This window comes from Hyla sarda, chromosome 5, assembly GCF_029499605.1.
Source record: "Hyla sarda isolate aHylSar1 chromosome 5, aHylSar1.hap1, whole genome shotgun sequence".
Taxonomy (NCBI): Eukaryota; Metazoa; Chordata; class Amphibia; order Anura; family Hylidae; genus Hyla; species Hyla sarda.
In genome coordinates this window covers 187,084,602-187,108,407 of record NC_079193.1, presented here as the reverse complement: position 1 = coordinate 187,108,407, position 23,806 = coordinate 187,084,602, and the positions used below count along the sequence as shown (strand labels likewise).

The following is a 23,806-nucleotide window of genomic DNA, read 5'->3' as shown; positions in this document are numbered from 1 at the left end:
AAATCTTTCTAAATGACCGAATACTGTACTGTACTCACTCCAGAGTGTAATTACCTATAAAACATAATAAAAAGGAAAATTACCGTAGAATCTCCCGGTGCCATTTAGTTGCCCCTTATCCCTCCCCCATATCATTTCATACCCCCTTTAACCCCTGTGCCACCTTAGTCCCCTGTGCCTTTTGTCAAGTTATCCCCTCCTTACCCCCTGTGCCACATCATTTCCCCTTGATTCCCCTGTCCCATTCCATTCCCTCTATATTACCCTCTGTGTAAATTAATCACTGCACTCTTTATGAAGTGGCACAGGGGATAAAGGGGGAATGAAATGGCACAGGGTGATAAAGGGGGGTTGAAACGGCATGGGGGGGGCAGAAGAAATGGCACAGGGGGTGGTAAAGAGGGGGTGATGAATCTGCACAGAGGTAATAAAGGGGGAATGAAATAGCACAGGGGGATCAAGAGGAAATGATGTGGCACAGGGGGCAATATAGGGAGGGATGATTTGGCACAGGGGAAATAAAGGGGAAATAAAGTGGCACGATCAGGAAAGGAGAGGGGTGAATGATGTGGCCAGCAGACATCCAGAAACAGGTAACTACTGTTTAAGCAGCGGCCTTCTGCTTCTGTGCCTAGGACTGCTGCAGGGGGTGCAGCGAGAGCCTGGACCCCTTACTGCGGTATTGGCTGGACCACCTGACGGCGGCCCTGTGTACAAGGTAGGGCCAGCACATACGCCTGGTTGTCCCCCAATTGGAGTGTTTTGTCCCCTAATGGGAGTGTTGTGTCCCCTTTTGGGTGTGTCCACATCCACTATTGGGATACAGAAGCTCTGCAGACCATATAAGTGATTACATAAAGTTACATCAGGTGATGTCTTCTCTAATTGGAGTTGTTTACTTAGCTTTTTTTTGTCCATCTGGCCCAGACCATCATGATGGCTTCTTCCAGGCAAAACTCATCTCCACAGAACCAGCAAAACACCTATACATCCCTTTTACAGCATCTATAGCACTCCAAACAAAAATAATAATACCATTGGTGTCCCACGCAGTGGGTAGATAAGTGGGTTGGAAAATAGTAGGTAGGTCTCCCATATTAAGTAGTTTGTTTTTTTTTTGATTGATTTTTTTATTTATTTTCGCTCAACAGAAATACATAATATGCAACAATCACAATTATGGTCATTGTATATCCCCCGTTGTACCCGTGTCCGTGCAATGATAAGTATAGGAAGTTATACTCACCTGTCCCCGCCGCTCCGGACCATCACCACTGCCCTGGATGTCGCCCTCCATCGCTTTCGCCGCATCCGCGGAGTGTCCCCGCCGCTCCGGACCGTCACTGCTGGCTGGGATCGTTGCTCTTCATCGCCGTCATCACGTCGCTGCGCATGCCACTCCTATTGGATGATGGGACGACGTGCGCGGCGACGTGATGATGACGAAGAGAGCAACGGTCATGTAAGTGATCTTGAAAAGGACGGTCCGGAACGCCAGGGACAGGTAAGTGATCATCAACGCAGCACACGGGGCACCTTAAGTGGCTATCCGGCGGCAACTGAAGCAGTCTGCGCTGCCGGATTGCCGTTTATGCGATGGCCCCGACATACAAAAGCATCGTATGTTGATGCTGCCTTCAACATGCGATGGCCTCTGAGAGGTAGTGGTAGCAGCCCTTTTAGGTAGTAGTAATAACATCCCCTTTAGGCAGTAGTAGTAGTAGTAGCAGCAGCAGCCCCCTTTAGGTAATAGTATTTAAAGCATCCTTTAGAAAGTAGTAGTAATCCACTTTAGGTCATAGTAGTAGCAGCTCCATTTCGGTAGTAGCAGCCCCCTTTAGGTAGTAAAAGCAGCAGCCCCCTTTAGGTAGTAGAAGTAGCAGCCCCCATTTAGGTAGTAGTAGTAGTAATAGTAGAAATAGTAGTAGTATCCCCTTTTAGGTAGTAATAGCAACAGCCTCCTTTTTGTAGTAATAGTAGCAGCTCCCATTAGGTAGTAGTATAAGAAGCCCACTTTAGGTAGTAGTAGTAGTAGCCCCATTTAGGTAGTAATCATAGCCTGTTTAAGTAGTAGTAGTCCCCTTTATGTAATAATCATAGCCCATTTAGGTAGTAGTAGTAGCCCCCTTTAGGTATTAATAGTAGACCCAGACACAGACAATTGCTGCTCAATTAAATTAATTAATTAATTAATAAATATATAAATAATCAACATACTTTTTTGGCAGAGAGTAATTCAATTTTTCTTCTTTTGTGTCATCCCTCCCGCCTGCCACTGAAGTTTCCCCCTAACTGAGACGTTCATCTAAACAATTATAAGGGGCTTGGCTTGCAGTAGCATCTGCATTTAAGCCAACTTCAAGATTAACATCACCATGCTCTCAAGATCAATATGCAGTGTGTGCTCTCTGTTTCAAAGATATAGTAATGTTGATCTTCAGGCAGTCTTGAATGCAGAAAGACTGCAAGCCAAGGCTCCAGAGATTATGTAAATGAACTGAGACTCTTTTTAGTCACAGGGGGGGAGTGAGCAGGAGATTATATGGAATGCAAATTGCTGAGAGAACTTCGGGGAGAAGGCAACTACACATAAAGCATTTTTTTTATGCAAAAATGTTTCATGATGAGTTCTATAACTAACTTTAATTAACTGTAATTATAGTTTAAAAGAGATAGGGGATACATTTTAGATTGCGGGGTCCAAGCTGTTGGCTATCTTCGGCTATTCCATAGAGATATAACGAGGGGGGGTGTGGCGGCCACTATATATATAGAGGGGGGGCAGCTCCTGCTTTGGGCGGAAGTCGTGACATGCCGCTCCAGGGAAGAGCCGGGGCTCCGTACGGGAGATCACAAGGGCCCCAGCACTCGGCCTTGAGCACTCGTTTTTTTTTTTTTGTATGAGACTTCTCCTTTAATTGAGTAGAAATTGTCTGTGCCAGGAACACCCGTATAAGAACAAGCTTACCCATTCTTGTTAAAAAACATTTAAAAAAAATAAGGCACTGTAACTTGCCAATATATCTCTAAAAAAAACTTTTAGTAGAGATGAGCGCACCAAACCCATAGAATCAGAACGCTGTAAGAACCTCTCTAAATGTTCAGTTTGGCCAGGACTCGAAATTCAGACAGTTCAGCAGAACCTGCTAATATAACATCAGTCACATGACAGGAAGTAGAGGTAGAAGGAGGAAGGATCACATAATCTCAAGGAATCCCATAATGCCTTTCAAACAGCTCTCCCAGCTAATTAGGAGGCAGTAAAGGAATGATGACAAAGCCATCACAAAAGCCTATGCACATAGCTTTAGCAGTAATTTTAGCGAGAGGTTTTAGGTGAAGATCTCTGTGAGGGACACTAAGAAGTGAAAATCACAGATAAGCGTAGGACCACACATATATAATAATTGTAGTAAAACAGCGAAGAGCGTTCTGCATCTGTTCTGTCAGCCCAAAAATCAGTTTTAACTTTAAGTATGCCAGTTTTAAGCTGTGCTTAGATGGTTTCGTGTCACTTTTGTGCACTTTCAAGAATGCCAATCCTGTTGCTACGCCCCATAAGGAAAAACATATTTTACAATTTGTAAAAACGTAGCTTCTTTCATTTCCAGACACAAAACCTGTCACCACTTCAAAAAAAAAAGGATCATTTTTGGATCACTTGGAAAAAGCCATTGCTTCCATTGATACCTCTGTTTGCGTTTAAAAACTAGCAGCACTGGCAGGCCCAAAGAGGAATACATTTTAGACATTAAAGCAGTTATCCAGGAATAGAAAAACAGCTCTCTGTCTGTCTCCAGGCTGGGTGGGGTTCTGCAGCTCAGTTTCATTGAAGTGAATGGAGCCAATTTGTAATACCACACACAACCTGGGGACAGACATGGAGCAGTTTAAAAAAAAAAAAAATAGCTCTCTTTTTCTATTCCTGGATTGTTAGTAAAAAACAGCTCAGAAGTGCATAGATCCTAGGTAACCTAACATTGTTATATATGTTTTTTGGCTATTGGTGAAATACATGTTCGGACAGAACTAGTTTGGTCCGAACCAGAACTTTTTTCAGAAAACACATTTCTACTGATGAGCCCCCCTTTCTTAAAAACAAACCCTAATAAATAACATACTGTGCAGGGTCATATTATGGCAACTTATGATGGTTAACCTCAGGGAGGGATTTCCTTTTCAGGGCTGTGTGTGCTGGAAGGGTGACTATATTTCATTTGGTGTTGTTGGCTGCTGTAGTATCTGCATGCTCATCCACAATAGAATTGTAGTAGCCACGGGGTGTTGGTAGAAATACCTGACGCCAGGGCGCCATTATCCTATACATCGTCCGAGGTTGAAAACAGCTTCTCCTGGTCCAGACACGGTGAGTAAATGAACACACCGATGTCAGGTTACGGAAAACTGTCTTTACTGAGCTGGGTACAAATGGTATTACACAGACAGTTGGTTGTGGGTGAGAGGATGCAGCGTAACCCCTTGGGAGCCCTGTTGCCTTGCTGAGACTTGTGGTGCTTTCACAAAATGGATGTATACTGACTTGTAAGATGGGTAGATGAATCCTGGTAGGTAGGTTCCTGTCAAGTTATTGAAGCCTTCTCCACCAGAGCATGAAGTTTCACTGTACAGGAGATTCTTGCAGGATGACCAGAAGAAGTAGATTTGAGCTAGGCCTTCCCTTGGAGCATGCAGCACAACCCACCGGAACCTCAATGTAGCTCAGGAACAACTGGGCATCTCCTTCCCCCTCTACGCTACATAGGGGAGACTTTAGGGGTTCCCATTGACAGGCAGGGTCACATGGGGTTCACTGCTCACTTTTAAGGGCACAGGAATAACATATGTACAAATAATTATATAATTAATCAGAAAAAAATATGACTTTGCAATAAAGTGCTAACACAATTAGTATAACAATAGGTCTCTGGTGGGCCCAACACCTTGTGCTGCACAGCTGCCTGAAGCAGTCTGAAGCCACAGGACAGCCATTGGTGCTGGGCTACCACAGAATGTGCACAGCAAACTTGGATCAGTAGGGAAAAAAGTTGTAAAGTTACCAATACCCTTTTCCCTTCTTCTCTCCACCCTTGGCTAAGTTTGATGGTCATATGTCTTCTTTCATTCATTCAAACTATGTAACATTGAAAACTCCATCTTCAATAATATTAGCAGTGTTCCCAAACCTCCTTTGATGTCAACTAAGCACTGGTTCATTAGATGCCAATGACAGCCAGCTTCCATTTTTTTTAAATGCCAAGCGTACCCAATGCTTTGTTTTATTACACATACTTATATATGACTAATTGTTATTTACTGCAGGTGAAATAAGTATTGAACACCACACCATTTTTCTCAATAAATTGACAAAGGTGCTGCCAACATGACACTTTCACCAGATATTGGTAACAACTCATGTAATCCATACATACATACATACAAAGAAAACAAAATATAAATAATTATGTATAATAATGTCAAATGGGGGTGAATTCATAGTGGTCAAACACAATGGGCCTCATTTACTAAGAGTGTCGGGTTTTTACTAGTGTGAAATGTTGTTTCAGACTTGCAGGATTCCATCCTATTTACTATTGGGATCACAGATTTGCAAGTCGGGAAAATTTTCGGACCAGCTTTTTCTAGGTGGAAATTTCCAGCCATTTATCCACAGGATTTTCTGTGAATTCAATAGTAAATAGGGCGGGTTGTGAAACCACGCCCCTTTTTGGGCTGACCATGCCAGCTTTGCGATAGACCGTGCCCCTTTTATCAGCTTTTCGCAGTGCAATGTCGGGTTTGTCAGATTTTCCTGGCGCACACTGCCACACACTGTCGCACACTGGCGCAGACTGGCACAGACATGTCGCTGACAGTCTGCGCCAAAATGACCCGACAAAAACTGGTCGGTTTCAGCTTAGTAAATTAGGCCCAATGTCTTATTTGTACATGTGGCTCTGTTTGGTACTGAAGGTCAATCCTATTTTTATGAAATGGGCCCAGCAGCAGTATCCCGTACAGTATCCTGTAAGTTTGCACTATTGCTTCAGGCAAAACACTGAAGGATCTGTGATGCCTAGCAGCTGCTTTGCTCTGCTGACCAATAGGGGTTTTAGGAGTCACACTACCTCCATTAAGATTTTTTGTATTTTAGTATAAGGTTTTATGTTATGACTTTGCAGAAACATTGGGAAAGAAACAGAAATGCAATTATCTAATAGACATAACAAAGTCAGTGATATTTTATATGTCAAACTTTGCTCATTAAATCTGTTTGTGCTTTTAAGTATTGTTTGGTGTGATGAACACAAGAGACAAATCGGAATACGTTGCTGTGCCACTGTGATTTCATCCCCACATTAGCAAGTTTATCTCTGCATACAGTAGCATGCTTTTGCCAAAACTCCTACTTCCATCTGTCAAAGACCATGCTTTATCTACTATAAAACAGGTTTTCTCAGTCTCTGGGTGACCTCCTCTACATATAAAATAATTGCATTTCCAAGAATAAATGAGGATGTTTACAAATCAGTACATTTTTTTACCGATTAATATCCAAGTATCTTTCCTATTATCATAGTCACCACATGGAATATTAAATGAGTCTGATCATTTGGATTCATTCTACACTTGTATGGTTAATTTACCAAAACTAATATGTGTGTAATCAGATTGTGCAATTCATTCCATGCACTGTACTACACTACTACACTGCATTATTTCATTGTCATTTACAATTAAATTTTGTATTATTATTTGTTTTATGCATTTTAAGAGAGGAAACTGACATGTTTAAAATTTGGTATAGAGGCATACGACAGACTGCAGAAGGAGATTGAAAAAAAATGTGTCTCCTTTTTATTGTTTTATTTGATGTTTTTATGATGATTATTACATGATTAGAGATAAATATCTTTGTGGGAATCTGTCATGTCCGCAAGGCTTTAAATGAGGCCAGAAACGTCAAGAGACCAGCATTTGAATGCTGTTCTCCTCATCTCTGTGTGATGCCACAGAGAGTTGAAAAGTAACTTTATTTGCTGTGTCCGTGAATTAATTTTAGGTGTTAGATAGCTGTTACAATCACCCCTGCCATGCCCCCTCTGCCCAGTCAGTGGTGATTGTCAAATAAGCCTTAGTAGGGGTGCAGCGAACATGACTGTAACCGCTCACTGTCACCACCAATAAAGTTACTCCTCAGTCCTCTGTATTGGAACATTGTTCTCCTGACCTGCCAGATCCCTGGAGCCAGTGTGTGATGCCCCTGAGTCTGACAGGTTCTCTTTAAAGGGGTTGTCCATTTAAAAAAAAATGCTTACAAAAACCTGTACTCAACCTAAATTGGCCATTATTTCAGCCTTTCCATCACTCGTGTGTCCACCTGTCAGTTCAGGTAATCAGACCCACAGTCAGGACTGGACGTGTAGTGTTAAGATGGATGATAAAAATGCATCCTAATACACCCCTGTGTGAAACCAGCCTTACACTAAATGGCAATTTTAATAATCTCCTGGATCAACAACCCATCTTCAGTAATGTAATGTCTATAATTGGTAATTTTATCACTGCCAAGAAATGGATCCAAGTCCCTTGCAAAATATTAGAACAAATATAACCAATCGGCCTAGGATAGGGTAAGGGTGCATTCTCACCATGTTTTGGCAATATGGCAGCCAGATCTGGTAGGAGAATTTAAAAACCCGGCTGCTGCCGGACCTGAGCCATATCCCATTCCCCCAATAGCCGGACAGAGTCAGCAAGTGACTTCAATCAGCTAATTTTTGACCACGGTTTTCAGTTTGGCCACAAAACCAGATGCAGTCCATAAATTAGCCAACTGGAGTGATTTACTGACTGCATCCGGCTCATTGAAGTAAATGGGATCAGGCGCAGGTCCGGATGAGATACAGCAGCGGTCGGTTTTTAAATTCTCCCACCATATTCGGCTTCCATATTGCCCATATGTGGTGTGAATGCACCCTAAGATATTGGTATCTTTAATAGTTGTTAGGGTACCCATAAACAGTGCAGATGAGCAACTGTAGGGGCATGTAGTATCTGTAGTACCTGAATTTTGGCACAGTACAGATGTAGCACAGGGCTGCCACAATTTGTCTGCTCTATTATAGTACTAGCTATAAGCAAATCATGAAGCAGATCTCTGCACTAACAGTTGATATACCTATAATATCATTTTATATATTTTTTTAACCCCTTAAGGACGCAGCCCTTTTTCACCTTAAAGGGGTACTCCGCCCCTAGACATCTTATCCCCTATCCAAAGGATAGGGGATAAGATGTCAGATCGCCGCAGTCCCGCTGCTGGGGACCCCTGGGATCACCGCTGTGGCACCCCGCTGTCATTGCTACACAGAGCGAGTTCGCTCTGTGCGTAATGACGGGCAATACAGGGGACAGAGCAGCGTGAAGTCATGGCTCCACCCCTCGTAGCATCACGGCCCGCCCCCTTAATACAAGTCTGTGGCATGGGCGTGACGACCGCCATGCCCCCTCCCATAGACTCGTATTGAGGGGGGCGGGCCGTGACGTCACGAGGGGCGGGGCCGTGACGTAACTACCTGCAAACACTTTTGTGCACCAGTGGCACAGGGATGTTATATGAAGTTGGCACTATGGTTGAAATGCTAACACTCCCTAGTTACCACCAGGGTAAAGTGAGATCATTTTTTATTCTAATATAGGAACAACCTTTAGGGTACGTTCACATGTGCATATTTTTGCATTAGACTTGCTGCTTCAGATTTTGCTGTCCATTGACTTCAATGGGTAGCAAAATCTGCTACAGCAAATGTGCAGCAGATCTGCAGGAGAAAATATACGCATGTGAACATACCCTTAAAGTGTAAGTCCAGTGATGGTCTCTTGTCTGTTCCACAAAAATCAGTGCAGGGTAATGCAGCTTATGCTGAGGTAACCATATGGCACCCAGCAAGTTCTATGCACACGTACACGGAATCAGTTAAACGTTGTATAGTTGTTTCAGCAACTGTACCACCCAGTGTGATCTGCAGGGGTGGGATTTAGAGGGTTCTTTCTGGTTACAGGAACCATTTGTTAAAGTAGTAGCCCAGTGCAGGACCAATTATTCCCCTTTTGATACGCCCCCTCTCCATGTATCTCTATGGAAAACCCAGAGATAACCGAACGCTGTATCTCTGGCTCTTCCATAGAGATACATAGAGGGCGTGGGTCTGCTGCCCCTTCCTGCAGGGGTCGACACACTCAGTTATTTGGGACTGCTGGGGTGCCGTACATGAGATCCTGGGAGATCTCAGTGGTCAGACCCCCCCTCGATCAGACACTTATTCCCTTAGGATAGGAGATGTGTTTCGGCACCGAAGTACTATGATAAAATTATAGCAGGTTTTGCGGACCAGGAAGAAACTGGATCCCCAAACCAGTTTCTTGTCCAAGTTTTTCTATATTTAATTGTAAGCGCATCCTTAGGACACGCTCTCAAATTCTAAGTGGTTGGAGACTTCCATAATCAGGATGTAGGCAGCATGCCAGGCCTGGCTAACAGAGGACAGAATGACAACAAGCGAGGTCAGTGCGGTAGCTGACATGGGGTAGGTAAGTATATTATGTACAGGGGGACCCAGTATATGGTTTAATTTCATATGAGGGGTACAGTATATGGCCTAATTTCATATTTGGGGAACAGTATGTGAATGAATTTCATATGTGAGGTATAATATATAGATTGATTTAATATGTGGGGAACAGTTTCGGCTTAATTTTACATGTCGGGAGAAGTATATGGATAAATTGTATGAAACAGTATATGTATTTATTTCATATGTAGGGAACAGTATATGGATTAATTTCATTTGTGAGGTACAGAATATGGCTTCATTTCATATGTAGGGAACAGTATATGGCTTAATATCGTGTGGCACAGTATATGGGTTAATTTCCTATATATGGAACAGTGGATTATTCTCCTGCGTGGTACAGTATATGGATTATTTTCATATGTAGGGAACAATATATTGATTCATTTCATATGTGTGGTTCAGTATATTGCTTCATTTCATACATGAGGCTTGCAGTATATCTCTTAATTTAATATGTGTGGTACGGTATATGGCTTAATTGTATTTGTCGGGTACAGTATATGAAATCATTTTATATGTGGGGCACAATATATGGGATAAATTTTAATATGGGAGTTAAAGTGTATAAAATATATTTATATATGGGGGTTACAGTGTATACAATATATTCAATTATGGCAGGTTACAGTGTATAGAATAAATTCATATGTCCGGGTTACAGTACATGAATAAATTCATATATGGGAAATCAGTGAAAAATTTATATATGGGCTACAGTGGCACAGTTTCAGAAACTAAAGTATGTGGCAGTATTATATTGTGTGGTAGTATTATAATTAGAAGGTATAGCATGTGGCAGTATGTGGTAGTATTATATTCAGTGGGTACAATATGTTGCAGTTATATTCAGGGGCACAGTGTGTGTCAGGGTTAAATTTAGAGGGTGTAGTGTGTAGCAGGGTTATATTCAGGGGGACAGTGTCTGGCAGAGTTGTAATTGTTATTGTCCTCATAAAGAGAATGAGAATCTGCCGACAATGTGAGGAGCCAATGATGTATGGGGGTGTCAAACACTGCAGAGGGAAGATATAGCTGGAAGAAGTCATGGTGGTCTGGACTAGATGGAAAAGTAAAAAACTAAAGAGAAGACATCACCTGTGAGTCACTATATTATTGTGTATCCTGCCTGAGTCCCTCCACTGCTGTAGTCACTTGTAGGGTCTGCAACTCCCAACATCCCCAAGAAAACCTCTCTAGCACTTTCTCCTTACTTGGAAATTAGTATATTTGATTATTATAGTCCAAATCACTTTCCCTGGCACGCTACACCATGGACGTCTATCACACCAAGTAAAGAACCTGTTGTTAAAAATTTGAATCCCAGCCCTGGGGAGCTGTATCCCTCTGCACTGGTATTTACGCAACAGTTGGGAGAGCAATGCTGGACTTACACTTTAAAGGTTGTTCCTCTACAAGAAAAGATTGGGGATCTGTGCCTTAAAAATGTTGATGTAAAACTTCACTGTAAAAGCCTCCAATGCATCCAAATCCAAATGAAATATAATACAGTTCTCTTCTGTGTTAGTACCGTACATAGTTTAAACTTATGCAGTAAATTGTCTACAAGATTATAAATAAATATTTCAGACACAATGAGATTAGAAGGGGTTCCTTTGGTACCCCACCAGAGATAAAAATATATTGAACCTTTCCATTAACAACCCTTTTCCTACTGTTTGGCAGTTATTTATCTGACGGCGCGAACACACACACACACACACCCACCCCTCAACGCAAACATTCTTATTGCACATACTAACATTTTTTATGGAACAGTATCATTTATTCTAAAAAAAAAAAAATCTAAATAATATTTAAAAGTCCAGGGAACAGATTAGCACTTCATAGAAGCTGATCTGATAATTATGATGTCAAGGCGTACAGTATAAAGCCATGCTGATACAGAGTTATACATTCATTTTCATATAGGTAATCCAGGATAGTAATAAGAAAACTTTAAACATGCATCCACAGTAGAGGCAAAACTAGTTTCCTGGATCAGCATTTACCATTTTTAAATATCAGCACATTTGCTTAACTCAGTCCTGCAGATGTCTTCATTATGTACAAAGAAGGTGCAAGCTTTCTCTGGGCTGGGTTCACACACAGTGTATTGGTTAGTTTCTTTATAGCCAATAAAAACAGTGGGTCCAAAACAATTAAAAAGATGCAAATCTTTCAATTATACAGTAGTTTTTTATTCTATCTGTTCACTCTTGATCCAAATACTGATGAAACTATTGTGAAACCAGCCTTGAAGTTAATGAGTACCACTCATTAACTTGATACATTTTATAATCCTCCCAGTTCACTGCCCCCATCATGATAAACCCCCCCCCCTGCCTTTATTTTTATTATTTGTTAATTTCTACCTTGATATTGCTCTGTATGTTCTGCTCAGTCTGTCAGATTCAATTGAAGAAGGCTGAAGAGAAAAAACCCTTGAGATATGGTGCTGCAGACTCTTATTGATGGAAGAGACAGATAGGTAGAATCAAAGTCCTCAGTAGGACCTTTTATTATAAAAACAATAAAACGGTGTAAAAAAATGATTACGCGTTTCGAGAGGAGCACTCCCTTCCTCAGATCAGAGTTCTATTACAGTGGTAGGCATAGCTATATAATGCCCAAAAATGGGCACCAAAAATAAGGGGGAGTGGTGTACAAGCATTATCAAAATATACATTGCCAGTTTTCAAAATAAATACACATATCCGTGGAGGCATTCGTAAAAATACTTAGCATTTCACAACTAGACGTTTAAGCAGTTATTCATAAAGTTATCATCATGATTCTGTGGAGCTGTATTCCAAACAGCTGGAATACCGCAATGGGCTGGAAGTGGGCTGCTGCGGTATAGTGTAAACACAGAGCGCTGGATCCATGCAGCGCTGTGTCACAGCAATTGCTGCTGCCGAGCTGGTAACCTGGGATGCGTTGCTATGTGCGTTGGTCACATGCCCGCAGCTCAGCCAATGTGCGCCCGGTCAGCTTACAGTGATGGAGCGAGCTGGCAGCTGGTAGCTGATGCGATCTCTAAGATGACAGCAGGCATGGATAGTGAAAGTGGTGTAGGCAGCAGACACCCATGGTGATCTTGGTATCAAGAGGGATATAGACCATGGAGTATACTATATTGCATATAGGAGGATAACCTTGCTGGGGTATATGGTACGGTCTAAACACAGTGTGTGTGGATATCATCTGGTACATAAACATCATGATATATAAAAACATGGTATATAACGCATGGTGTAATCCATATAAGCCATGATGTGTATAATGAATCATAGATGAATAATATATGATGTACAGCCCATGGTGAAACCAAGGAGTGCATAATAAAACAACAAATATTATAACAATTAATTGGGGGTTAAAGTCGGGTTAAGACAGTGAACTCCCATACAGGTGTACAAGGATAACTGAATACATGGGGCTATAGGTATCTAGAGTATATAACACTAGGCTTAAATAGGGATGGAAAACAGAATATCTATACGTTACTCGATGTAGGACTATAGTAGGGAGGTGGTACATCTATACAATAATAACGTCACTAGGATACCATAGTCTAATGGAATAGAAGGCATACAAAAAATGCAAAAATTAGGAAAGAGACAATAGTATGGGAGAAGAGGCATACATATATAATAAATAAATGATATGTGGGATGCTGAAGGGGTACTGAAGGGGTCCATTCATAAGGAGCATTCAATTGGAGCATTTGATCTTTTTTCTCTATTCACACAGATTCAGTCAGATTCACAGACTGGGAAGGGGCGTTCCCCAGCAGGCATGACATCATCTGAAGCCATACAGGGGAGAACTTCCTCCCTCACTCTGCTACACACAGGCCAGAGCAGTTCAGTTTGTGAGATTAGCTATGATTGGCTGAGGCTGCACACACACCCCGCAGCATTCCAGACTGCATTTCCTAATTTTGGACTTCTGCCAGGCCAGCAGGAGTCCAAAGTCTGTGCAAGAAATGCGAGGAAATGTGCTCTGGACAAGTAGGGAGACACCTAGTGGCAGCTTTTTTAAACACAAAGAAAACATAGAAAACTTCATTTTTTTTAAAATAAAGTACACTAGAAAGATTTTTTGCAATAGCACAAATTAGTTTTGATGAGAGTGCCCATTTAATCAACTTTGTCTCCTTTATATATGTTTCCTTGTTAGTTAAATGCAGCCAACAATGCATTTAAATCTAGTTGCTCTGGATACATCCAAATACATGTATACTATAGTATAAAATCTAGCAATAAATATTGGATTACCTGATAGAAAGCACCAGTGTAAACAGACATGTTACTTCTTCTACCATTTTAATCAGTGGAGACTTTGAATCATGTAGTTGAGTAAAGAACTTGAATTCTTCATAACCCAATAGATTACTCTATATTCCCATAAAATCGAGTAACTTCAGTGCTCCAAGGAACTCTACAAAGGGTGACACATACAAGAAGCATAGAAGGTATTCAATGGCACTTAAATGAGCACTGTCACCAACCTTTTATTTTAATATGTTGTAGTACTTATGTACTACAACATATCTCTAATATAGATTCATTTTTTTTTTCTTCAGTAAAATAGTTTATTTTACATTTGAAACCGGTAAACTAGGGATCTCCCTCCTAGTGGCAATCGGTCCTAATTCAGTCAGGCTGCGCTCGCTCCCGGCCTGTCAATCAGAAAGGTGGGAGAGAGCACTGGGAATGAGGATGCTCGTATTGGCTCCCTTGCCTCGCACGCTGGCCCCACCTCCCGGCATATACACACAGCTGCTGCTAAGCAGTGCTTCGCTACTGCTGCTGCCGCCACTGTCCTGCACTCCTGCACTTGGGTATGTCTTTTTCGGGTGGGGGATGGGAGTGGATTGCACGGCAGGGTTCGGGGTAGCAGGTTGCATGGTGGGGGTTCGGGGGAGCGGGGTTTGGAGTAGCGGGTTGCGTGGCAGCTGCGGCCAGGAAAAGATATTGTTTTCAACACAGGGTGCCTCCAGTTGATTTACCACTACAACTACCAGCATGCCCTGACAGCCAGAAGATGTCAGGGCAAGCTGGGAGTTGTAGTGGTGAAACAGCTGAAGGCACCCTGTACAGATGAGCTAAGGGCGGAAGTCAGCCTCCTGCAGGCATCAATGATGTCACACCTGGTGGGGAAGTCTGCCTGGTAAGTGAGCACACTACCAGGTAGACAAAAAGGCATTTTTAAGATAGTAAAAAAAAAATTAAAGGCAGGGAGGGGGTTAGGGATAGATGGGCAATAGGCAGGGACAAAAAAAAGGATGGTGGGAGCTACTCTCTAAGATTTGAGTGTCGTAGAAGATCTTAAAATCCTTTTCACGCCTCCTCCCATAGACTTGCATTGAGGGGGCAGGGTGTGATGTCATGAGGGGGCGGGACTATGACATCACGAGCTCCCGGCGCCGACTCCAATGTTCAGAACAGTTTGTTCCAAACACTGAGCAGCAGTGTACCCCTTTAAGCAAAAGACATAAGGAATAGTCAGACTGAGGTCAGGACATTCAGAGTTGTCTCACAAAGGTTGACAGGTAGTAGGTCAGGGGTGGAGTTCATTCACAACAGTAGACAGGGAGAAGGGACCCAGAAGACAATTGTGGCCAGATGACAAGCTGGATTGGTAACAGAGCTGATCAGTAGAACACCTTTCCAAAAACCAGACTCTTGGAGACCTCATTTCTAAAGCAAGGAATGGTGGAAAATTGGTGCTATGTAGTCTGGGGTGGCATACAGGAGGATTTGAAGAGTATTTCCCATCACATTATACAAGTAAAGCAGGCCAGCTTCATGAAGTGTTGCTAAAGACATGGTATTGATCCTGGTCATTAGTAATATACCTAATCAAGTGATTTGGTATTGATCTGACATGTGTATATGCATCTGTGGTTATATCATATAGCTAGACTGTTACTCACTAACAATATTACTTACTAACAATATGTGTACCAATATAAGAATCCAAAGAATGACTGCAAAAGTCAGGCTTCAGGTCAACTTTTGCTATTTTCTGTGAGTGCCAGATCTATAACTTCATACAACCTACAACCTTTTTCCAGCAACCAATATTTTCTTAATATTGTATTTTCTAGTGCTTTACAATTATATGAAATATCTGTGTAATATTCAGTTGATATTTTGAGGCAGAATGATTATATATGGAGCTTTTTAGTTTTATTTTTTTACTTAAAAAGAAATTACGTTACTCATAAAGTCTAATCTACAGAATGTAAGGAAACGGACAACACTGGGGTCAAGCTGTTTGTTCTCCTCCAGAAAGCTCACAGCCCAAACAATTCCTTTCTATTGGAAAGAAAACTAGCATAAAAATATAAAAAGGGATACTTCTTCAAAGAAACCGGTCTTGTACAAGATTCTACAGACATTCTCCAGGTATTCTGGTAAAAAAAAACTATTTTTTTTTTTCACATCAACTGGTTCCAGAAACTTAAACAGATTTGTAAACTACTTCTACTAAAAACGTAATCCTACTAGTACTTATCAGCTGCTGAAGTTTAGTAGTTATTATCTGTGTGACAACAGTGCTCTCTGCTGACACCTCTGTCTGTCTAAGGAACTGTCCAGAGCAGGAAAGGTTTGCTATGGGGATTTGCTCCTGCTCTGGACAGTTCCTAAGACAGAGAGGTTGTGAGTCAGAGGTGTCAGCAGAGAGCACTTCACAACTCAACCTTAGCAGCTGGTAAGTACTGGTAGGATTAATATTTTTTAATAAAAGTAATTTACAAATCTGTGAGAAAAAATATAACTGTGGGAGCTCTACATTAAACAGAAAAACCTAAGCCGAGGATATTGCGTTACACATACCCAGTGTGCCAGAAATAGACTATAAAATATAAACAGACAACGGAGCAGTCCTACTAGGCTAAGGTAAAAGAGAGACAAAAGGAAGTTCAGAAGATTAAAAAAAAAGGAAAGAGATTGTGTCTCTCTTTTACCTTAGCCTAGTAGGACTGCTCTGTTGTCTGTTTATTTTTTATAATTTACAAATCTGTTTAATTTTCTTGAGCCAGTTGATATGAAAAAAGTAGTTTTTCACTGGAATACCCCTTTAAAGTATGATGCCACAGTATTACTGTCATCCAGATGTCAAAAGTTTAGATCCTAAGACCGGCTGCAATTGTGAGTTACACTGCTGAAAAAAAATAAAGGGAACCCTTAAACAACACAATGTAACTCCAAGTCAATCGCACTTCTGTGAATCACACTGTCCACTCAGGAAGCAACACTGATTGACAATCAATTTCACATGCTGTTGTGCAAATGGAACAGACAACAGGTGGAAATTATTGGCAATTAGCAAGACACCCCCAATAAAGGAGTGGTTCTGCAGGTGGTCACCACAGACCACTTCTCAGTTCCTATGCTTCCTGGCTGATGTTTTGGTCACTTTTGAATGCTGGTGGTGCTTTCACTCTAGTGGTAGCATGAGACAGAGTCTACAACCCACAAAAGTGGCTCAGGTAGTGCAGCTCATCCAGGATGGCACATCAATGCGAGCTGTGGTAAGAAGGCTTGCTGTGTCTGTCAGCGTAGTGTCCAGAGCATGGCGGCGCTACCAGGAGACAGATCAGTACATCAGGAGACATGGAGGAGGCCAACAACCCAGCAGCAGGACCGCTACCTCTGCCTTTGTGCAAGGAGGAGCAGGAGGAGCACTTCCAGAGCCCTACAAAATGACTTCCAGCAGGCCACAAATGGGCATGTGTCCACTCAAATGGTCAGAAACAGACTCCATGAGGGTGGTATAAGGGCCCGACATCCACAGGTGGAAGTTGTGCTTACAGCCGCACCGTGCAGAACGTTTGGCATTTGCCAGAGAACACCAAGAGTGGCAAAATCGCCACTGGCGCCACTGTGCTCTTCACAGATGAAAGCAGGTTCACACTGAGAACATGTGACAGATGTGATAGAGTCTATAGACACTGTGGAGAATGTTCTGCTGCCTGCACGATCCTCCAGCATGACTGGTTTGGCGGTGGGTCAGTAATGGTGTGGAGTGGCATTTCTTTGAGCGGCCACAGAGCCCTCCATGTGCTTGCCAGAGGTAGTCTGGCTGCCATTAGGTATCGGGATGAGATCCTCAGACCCCTTGTGAGACCATATGCTGGTGGGGATGGCCCTGGGTTCCTCCTAATGCAAGACAATACTAGACCTCATGTGGCTGGAGTGTGTCAGCAGTTCCTGTAAGAGGAAAGCATTGATGCTATGGACTGGCCCGCCTGTTCCCCAGACCTTAATCTGATTGAGCACATCTGGGACATCATGTCTCGCTCCATCCACCAACGCAACATTGCACCACAGACTGTCCAAGAGTTGGTGGATGCTTTAGTACAGGTCTGGGAGGACATCCCTCAGGAGACCATACACCACCTCATCAGGAGCATGCCCAGGCATTGTAGGGAGGTCATACGGGCACGTGGAGGCCCCACACACTACTGAGCCTCATTTTGACTTGTTTTAAGGGCATTACATCAAAGTTGGATCAGCCTGTAGTGTGCTTTTCCATTTTGATTTTGAGTGTGACTTCATATCCAGACCTCCATGGGTTGATAAATTTGATTTGCATTGAAAATATTTGCATGATTTTGTTGTCAGCACATTCAACTATGTAAACACGAAAGTATTTCATACGATTAGTTCATTCATTCAGATCTAGAATGTGTTATCTTAGTGTTCCCTGTATTTTTTGAGCAGTGTATAACCAGGTAAAATGCGCTGACTCCCCAAGATCCAAATGATGTGCTCCATAGACTATAATGGAGAGCATCATTCCATTTTGGTGACCCTCCAGAAAGGTGACAAGTTCTAGAAGGAAATGTACACAGTTGGTAATATTAGCTAAGATATTAGGTAAGAAAGCAGAGTATATTAACTAGTGCTTTTTCCTTAAAAGTGACTGAGCAAAATGAGGGAGATAATTCCTTCTGTTGCTCGGGAAAACAGCATCTGAATGTTAATTGACATGAAGAGCTTCATCATGAGCTTGTAACAACAAATTGTTATTCATGATTAATACCAGATGGTTAGGGTTCTTGGCGCTACAGGACTCCAGCAGCCAAAGTGTTATTGATGTTGGTCATAACAACATTTTTGGCAATGCAAATGAGGTTAACATGGCTGGCACTGAATGTAAAAAATCTGATATGGCGCACTGGATCATAAAAGGATTCACTCACAATAGAAGCAAACATTGCCAACAATGAGAAAGGAAATGTTAAAGGATTCTCCAAAAAAGTATAAATAACAGTAGCAGAAATATGGAGTACACCAGCTGTAGCAATTCACCTGATTAGAACAGAACCTGTGAAAAGAATATGTATCTCAATATGTATAGATGAGGAACATGTTCATAGAGTTCAGTATCCTATGTATTCCTTTGCATAATGATATGGAGAGACATATATACCAGCAGCAGTAACACTAAAATACTTCCTGTAATAAGTTGTCATGCTTTTTTCTTTGTATGACACATTGTTATAAGTACTTGCTATTTAAAATTTTTATATCTAAAAAATTCACAGTGAAAATGTGGCATTATGCCATTACAGTCAGAGTATTACTTGCACATCAGTTGCACAATCTTTGTGTATTTCACTGTAAATTTCAAACTGTATTTTAATATATATATTTAAAGTTTAACCATCATAATTGTTATATATGTCTGCTAAGTTTAAAGGCAATGTGTCACTTTTTTTTAATATTCATAAAATTGTGATGCAACATTAGTTGAGTTCATTTGTGTGTTTAGTGTGTATGTAGTGTATTTTACTTTTTATTAATTTATAATGTTTGTACTGGGAGCTGCCATTGCCTAGACCCTAGAGCATCTGTGATGACGTCACTTAACGACACCTTCACAGATGCTCTACGGCACTCATTGGACATAGGAAAGTCCATTAGGGACTAAAATTCTGTGTTCAGCGCATTTATGTTATGCACAGAACACAGCAGGTGTCTGACACAAGAGGGAGCCGAGGGAGCAGCGCCATGTTATTAAAGTCCGGAAGCAGCTGCTCCAGGAACTCCTGGCACTCTCCCTCGGCTGCTCCTGTGGTTACCGGCACCCTACTAGCATCTATTTCTTCCCTCTTCATCTCCCCAGTCCTCTTACTGAATAACACATTCAGTCTTGTGTCACAAATCTGTGTGGATCCACTATGATTGGCCGTCACTATATACAGCACTGACAGAAATGACTGAACAAGGCCCCACAGAGCACAATGCCCTGCAGTCATCCCTATGTATAAAGCCCCATACTGACAGTCAGCTCCGAGGCTGGATAGCAGCAATTTCCTCTCACTCACCTACCACAAATCTCTAGGCACCAATCTGCTTACCCGCCAATCCCAGTCATCAGTGCGTTCACAAACCCCGCCCATTGTAAACATGGTTCTACCTGCGGAGGCCTCGCCCAGTAAATACCGCTGCTGTCTGCGCTGAATGAGCGGCGTCGGTGCCCTGACCATGGACTTTGTCTGGAACGGATACCAGGAGTGGCTGGTGCTGGCCTTGGACGTGGGAAGCACTGTCCTGTGCTGTCACGTGTATAACGTGGCTGTGGAGACTTGTGGGAGCGTGGAGGACAAGGTAGCCTGGCAGTGCTTACCCTGATCTCATAGCCTGTCTGTAGTAGTTAGTAGTAGCCATAGTATTACTATGGCGGCTCTGCGCATGTCTTTCTGGTTTCGTTGCCCGTAGCAACTTATCAGAGAGCAGCTTTTATTTTTTAACCTGATGTTCAAGTGAAAGCTGTGTTGTGATTTGTTGCTATGGGCAACAGAGCCTGTTGTCATTTTTTGCTGCAGTGTTCAGAAACCTGTGTCTCTTCAGCTGTGTTTTGCAACCTGGTTGCAGGTGAAGGCCCTCAAGACATGATGGGAGTTGTGGTTTGGCAACAGCGGGAGAGATGCAGGATGCCAGCTTCTTACACCTCTTATCCGGAATGTTGGACCGCTCTTCCTTTGCAAACTGCTCCAGGTCTCTCTTACTGGAAGGGTGCCTTTTCCCAATAGCAATTTTAAGATCTCTCCACAGGTGTTCAATGGGATTTAGATCTGGACTCATTGCTGGGCACTTCAGAATTCTCCAGTGCTTTGTTGCCATCCATTTCTGGGTGCTTTTTGATGTATGTTTGGGGTCATTGTCCTACTGAAAGACCCAAGATCTCAGACACAAACCCAGCTTTTTGACACTGGGCTGTACAGTGCAACCCAAAATCTGTTGGTCATCCTCAGATTTCATGATGCCTTGCACACATTCAACATATCCAGTGCCAGAGGCAGCAAAACAACTCCCAAAACAGAATTGAACCTCCACCATATTTCACTGTAGGTACTGTGTTCTTTTCTTTGTAGGCCTCCTTCCATTTTTAGTAAACAATAGAATGATGTGCTTTACCAAATAGCTCTATCTTGGTCTCATCTGTCCACAAGACATTTTCCCAGAAGGATTTTGGCGTACTCAAGTTCATTTTGACAAAATGTAGTCTTGCTCTTTTATGTCTCTGTGTCAGCAGTGGGATCCTCTTGGGTCTCCTGCCATAGCGTTTCATTTCATTTAAATGTCGACAGATAGTTTGTGCTGACACTGATGCTCCCTGAGCCTGCAGGACAGCTTGAATATCTTTGGAACTTGTTTGGGGCTGCTTATCCACCATCTGGACTATCCTGCATTTACACCTTTCATCAATTTTTGTCTTCTGTCGACGCCCAGGGAGATTAGCTACAGTCCATGGGTTGCAAACTTCTTAATAATGTTGCGCTCTTTGGACAAAGGCAAATTAATAACAGCCATTATTTTGTGACACGCGAATAAATGGAAGAAATAGTACATGCACTATTTCTCTTGTTACTATCGCCTGTTAAAAAAATGGGCGATAACTGGTTAATACGGCTATTAGAAAAATCCCATAGACTATAATGGGATCTTCTAACGGCCGTTAGGGATTTTCTAACGGCCGTTTAATGGCCGATTTTCAAGATTTTTATGACGGACATTTATAACGGAAGTATTTTTATAGTGTGAAAGCAGTCTTGCGTGTATATAGTGAAGCCATTCCTTAGAGTTACATTGTTGCAAATGGCAACCAGGATTTAGTTTTAGTTTCCTAAACTACAAAAAAAGCATCTGAACCCACCTAACACTTTTGAATTGATACGTCAGTTTTGAGCCCGGCCTTCTTATCCAACATTAATAGTTGATGTCTCATATGCTCTTTAGGCAGAATGGGCTTAGATTCCCCAACATTTTGGGGAAAGTCTTCTTGGAAAAATGGAGAGTATTGTATCTGCAAAAGGTTGTCTAACGTCAACATTTTCCTATAAGCTGGTCATTTGTCCATATAATTTTAGCCATATATTGCATTTACAGGGGTCAGGAAATATATCAATGATATAAAAATACATATCTCAATCTTTTTATGTAATTTTCTTACATCTTTTGTTTTATTTGTTTATAGGTCAGAACATGGATTTTAACTGTAGGTTACACAACAGCTTTTGGGGCAATGTTTGCAAAAACATGGAGAGTTCATGCCATTTTTAAGAATGTAAAGATGAAGAAAAAGGTGAGATGCTTTAAACCTATTGACAATTGCCTTTTCAATTACCTGTATTATCCAGCATAGTGTTGTGTCCTAGATTTGTGCTTAATGCATTTTTCCAGGTTTTTTTGTGCTTTATGATAACATGTAGTAATGTGTTTGCTGTTTGTTCATTGTTGTCTAAATAACATACCTGTGTTATGGAATAAAATCCTTGTACTGTCACATAATAACATTTTATTTATGTGTGCCCAGACGGTTGCTATAGAAACTTAATTTAGTAGAATACTCACGTAAAACATAGATAACTCTGAAAGGGCCATTGTTTCATTTTTTCTTTTTCAATATTTGTATTGCAATACATGGAAAATGTAATTGGGCACCTTTAAACTTCTTACAATAGAAAGCTTTAGGGGTACTCCAGTGGAATTTTTTTTTTTTTTAAATGAACTGGTGCCGGAAAGTTAAACAGATTTGTAAATTACTTCTATTAAAAAAATCTTAATCGTTCCAGTATTTATTAGCTGCTGAATACTACAGAGGAAATTCTTTTCTTTTTGAATTTCTTTTTTTGTCTGTCCACAGTACTCTCTGCTGACACCTCTGTCCGTGTCAGGAACTGTCAGGAACTGCCAGAGCAGCATAGGTTTGCTATGAGGATTTTCTCCTACTCTGGACAGTTCCTGACATGGACAGAGGTGTCAGATGAGAGCACGGTAGACAGACAGAAAATAAATCCAAAAAGAAAAACATTTCCTCTGTGATATACAGCTGCTAATAAGTATTGGAATTATTAAGATTTTTTTAATAGAAGTAATTTACAAATCAGTTTACCTTTCTGGCACCATTTGACTTAAAAAGAACTAAAAAAATGTTTTCCACCGGAGTAAAGGGGTATTCCAGTTTCAGAACACATTTAGGGATGCAATCACCCAAAGAAATATAACTTACTGATGAAGTGTTATCACAAATTGTACCTGCTTTAGCTTGCTTTTGTATGATTTATCTCTGACAGGAAGTTATTTTCATTGTGGTGTTATCCCCAGCTTGTTCCTCTATCCAAACCAAGGACAATGTATCTTCATCTGCTGTCTCAGGAGGTGTGGCTGGTTCTTGTCTCTGAGTCCTAGTCCCATCCCCTGAATGATGTCCCCACTTTTACCAGCCCCTATAATCTATATCACCATTTTCACCATCTCCCTGTTATACATTTTGAAAATTTTGAGAAGAACGAGTTGTGTTTACAGCATGCTGCCTTGTTTTGAACAATGCCACAGGCAGAGGAGTAGACAGGGAATGAATGCAGAAGGTGCTGCAACCTCAATGATAGTCTGCTGTGAAATGAGGTGTCCCGCAACATTACTGGGCGGGGAACAGGCAGGAGTGCTCTGGGAGAGGAGTGGGTAGGGTAAGAGGACTTCTGAAGAGCTGATGGAAACCATTGCATTCTGGAAACTGTAGTATTGAGCAACTGCTCAAACAGGAAGTACAACCAGGAAATAGAGGACTAAGATCCTGAGACAAACAAGTAAGCAATTCTTTATTGCTTTTGCTAAATTTCTATTATTTTACCGAATGTCAGAGTA

General features: G+C 41.6%; 1 protein-coding gene across 1 annotated transcript in view; it reads left to right on the top strand.

Annotated features, from left to right (window-relative positions):
• GABBR2 (gamma-aminobutyric acid type B receptor subunit 2) overlaps positions 1-23,806 on the top strand; it is a 659,326-nt gene that overhangs the window by 475,535 nt on the left and 159,985 nt on the right. The window contains exon 12 of the mRNA XM_056520917.1: positions 22,137-22,244. Coding sequence (XP_056376892.1) covers positions 22,137-22,244 — 108 coding nt within the window. The remainder of the gene's footprint in view (positions 1-22,136; positions 22,245-23,806) is intronic.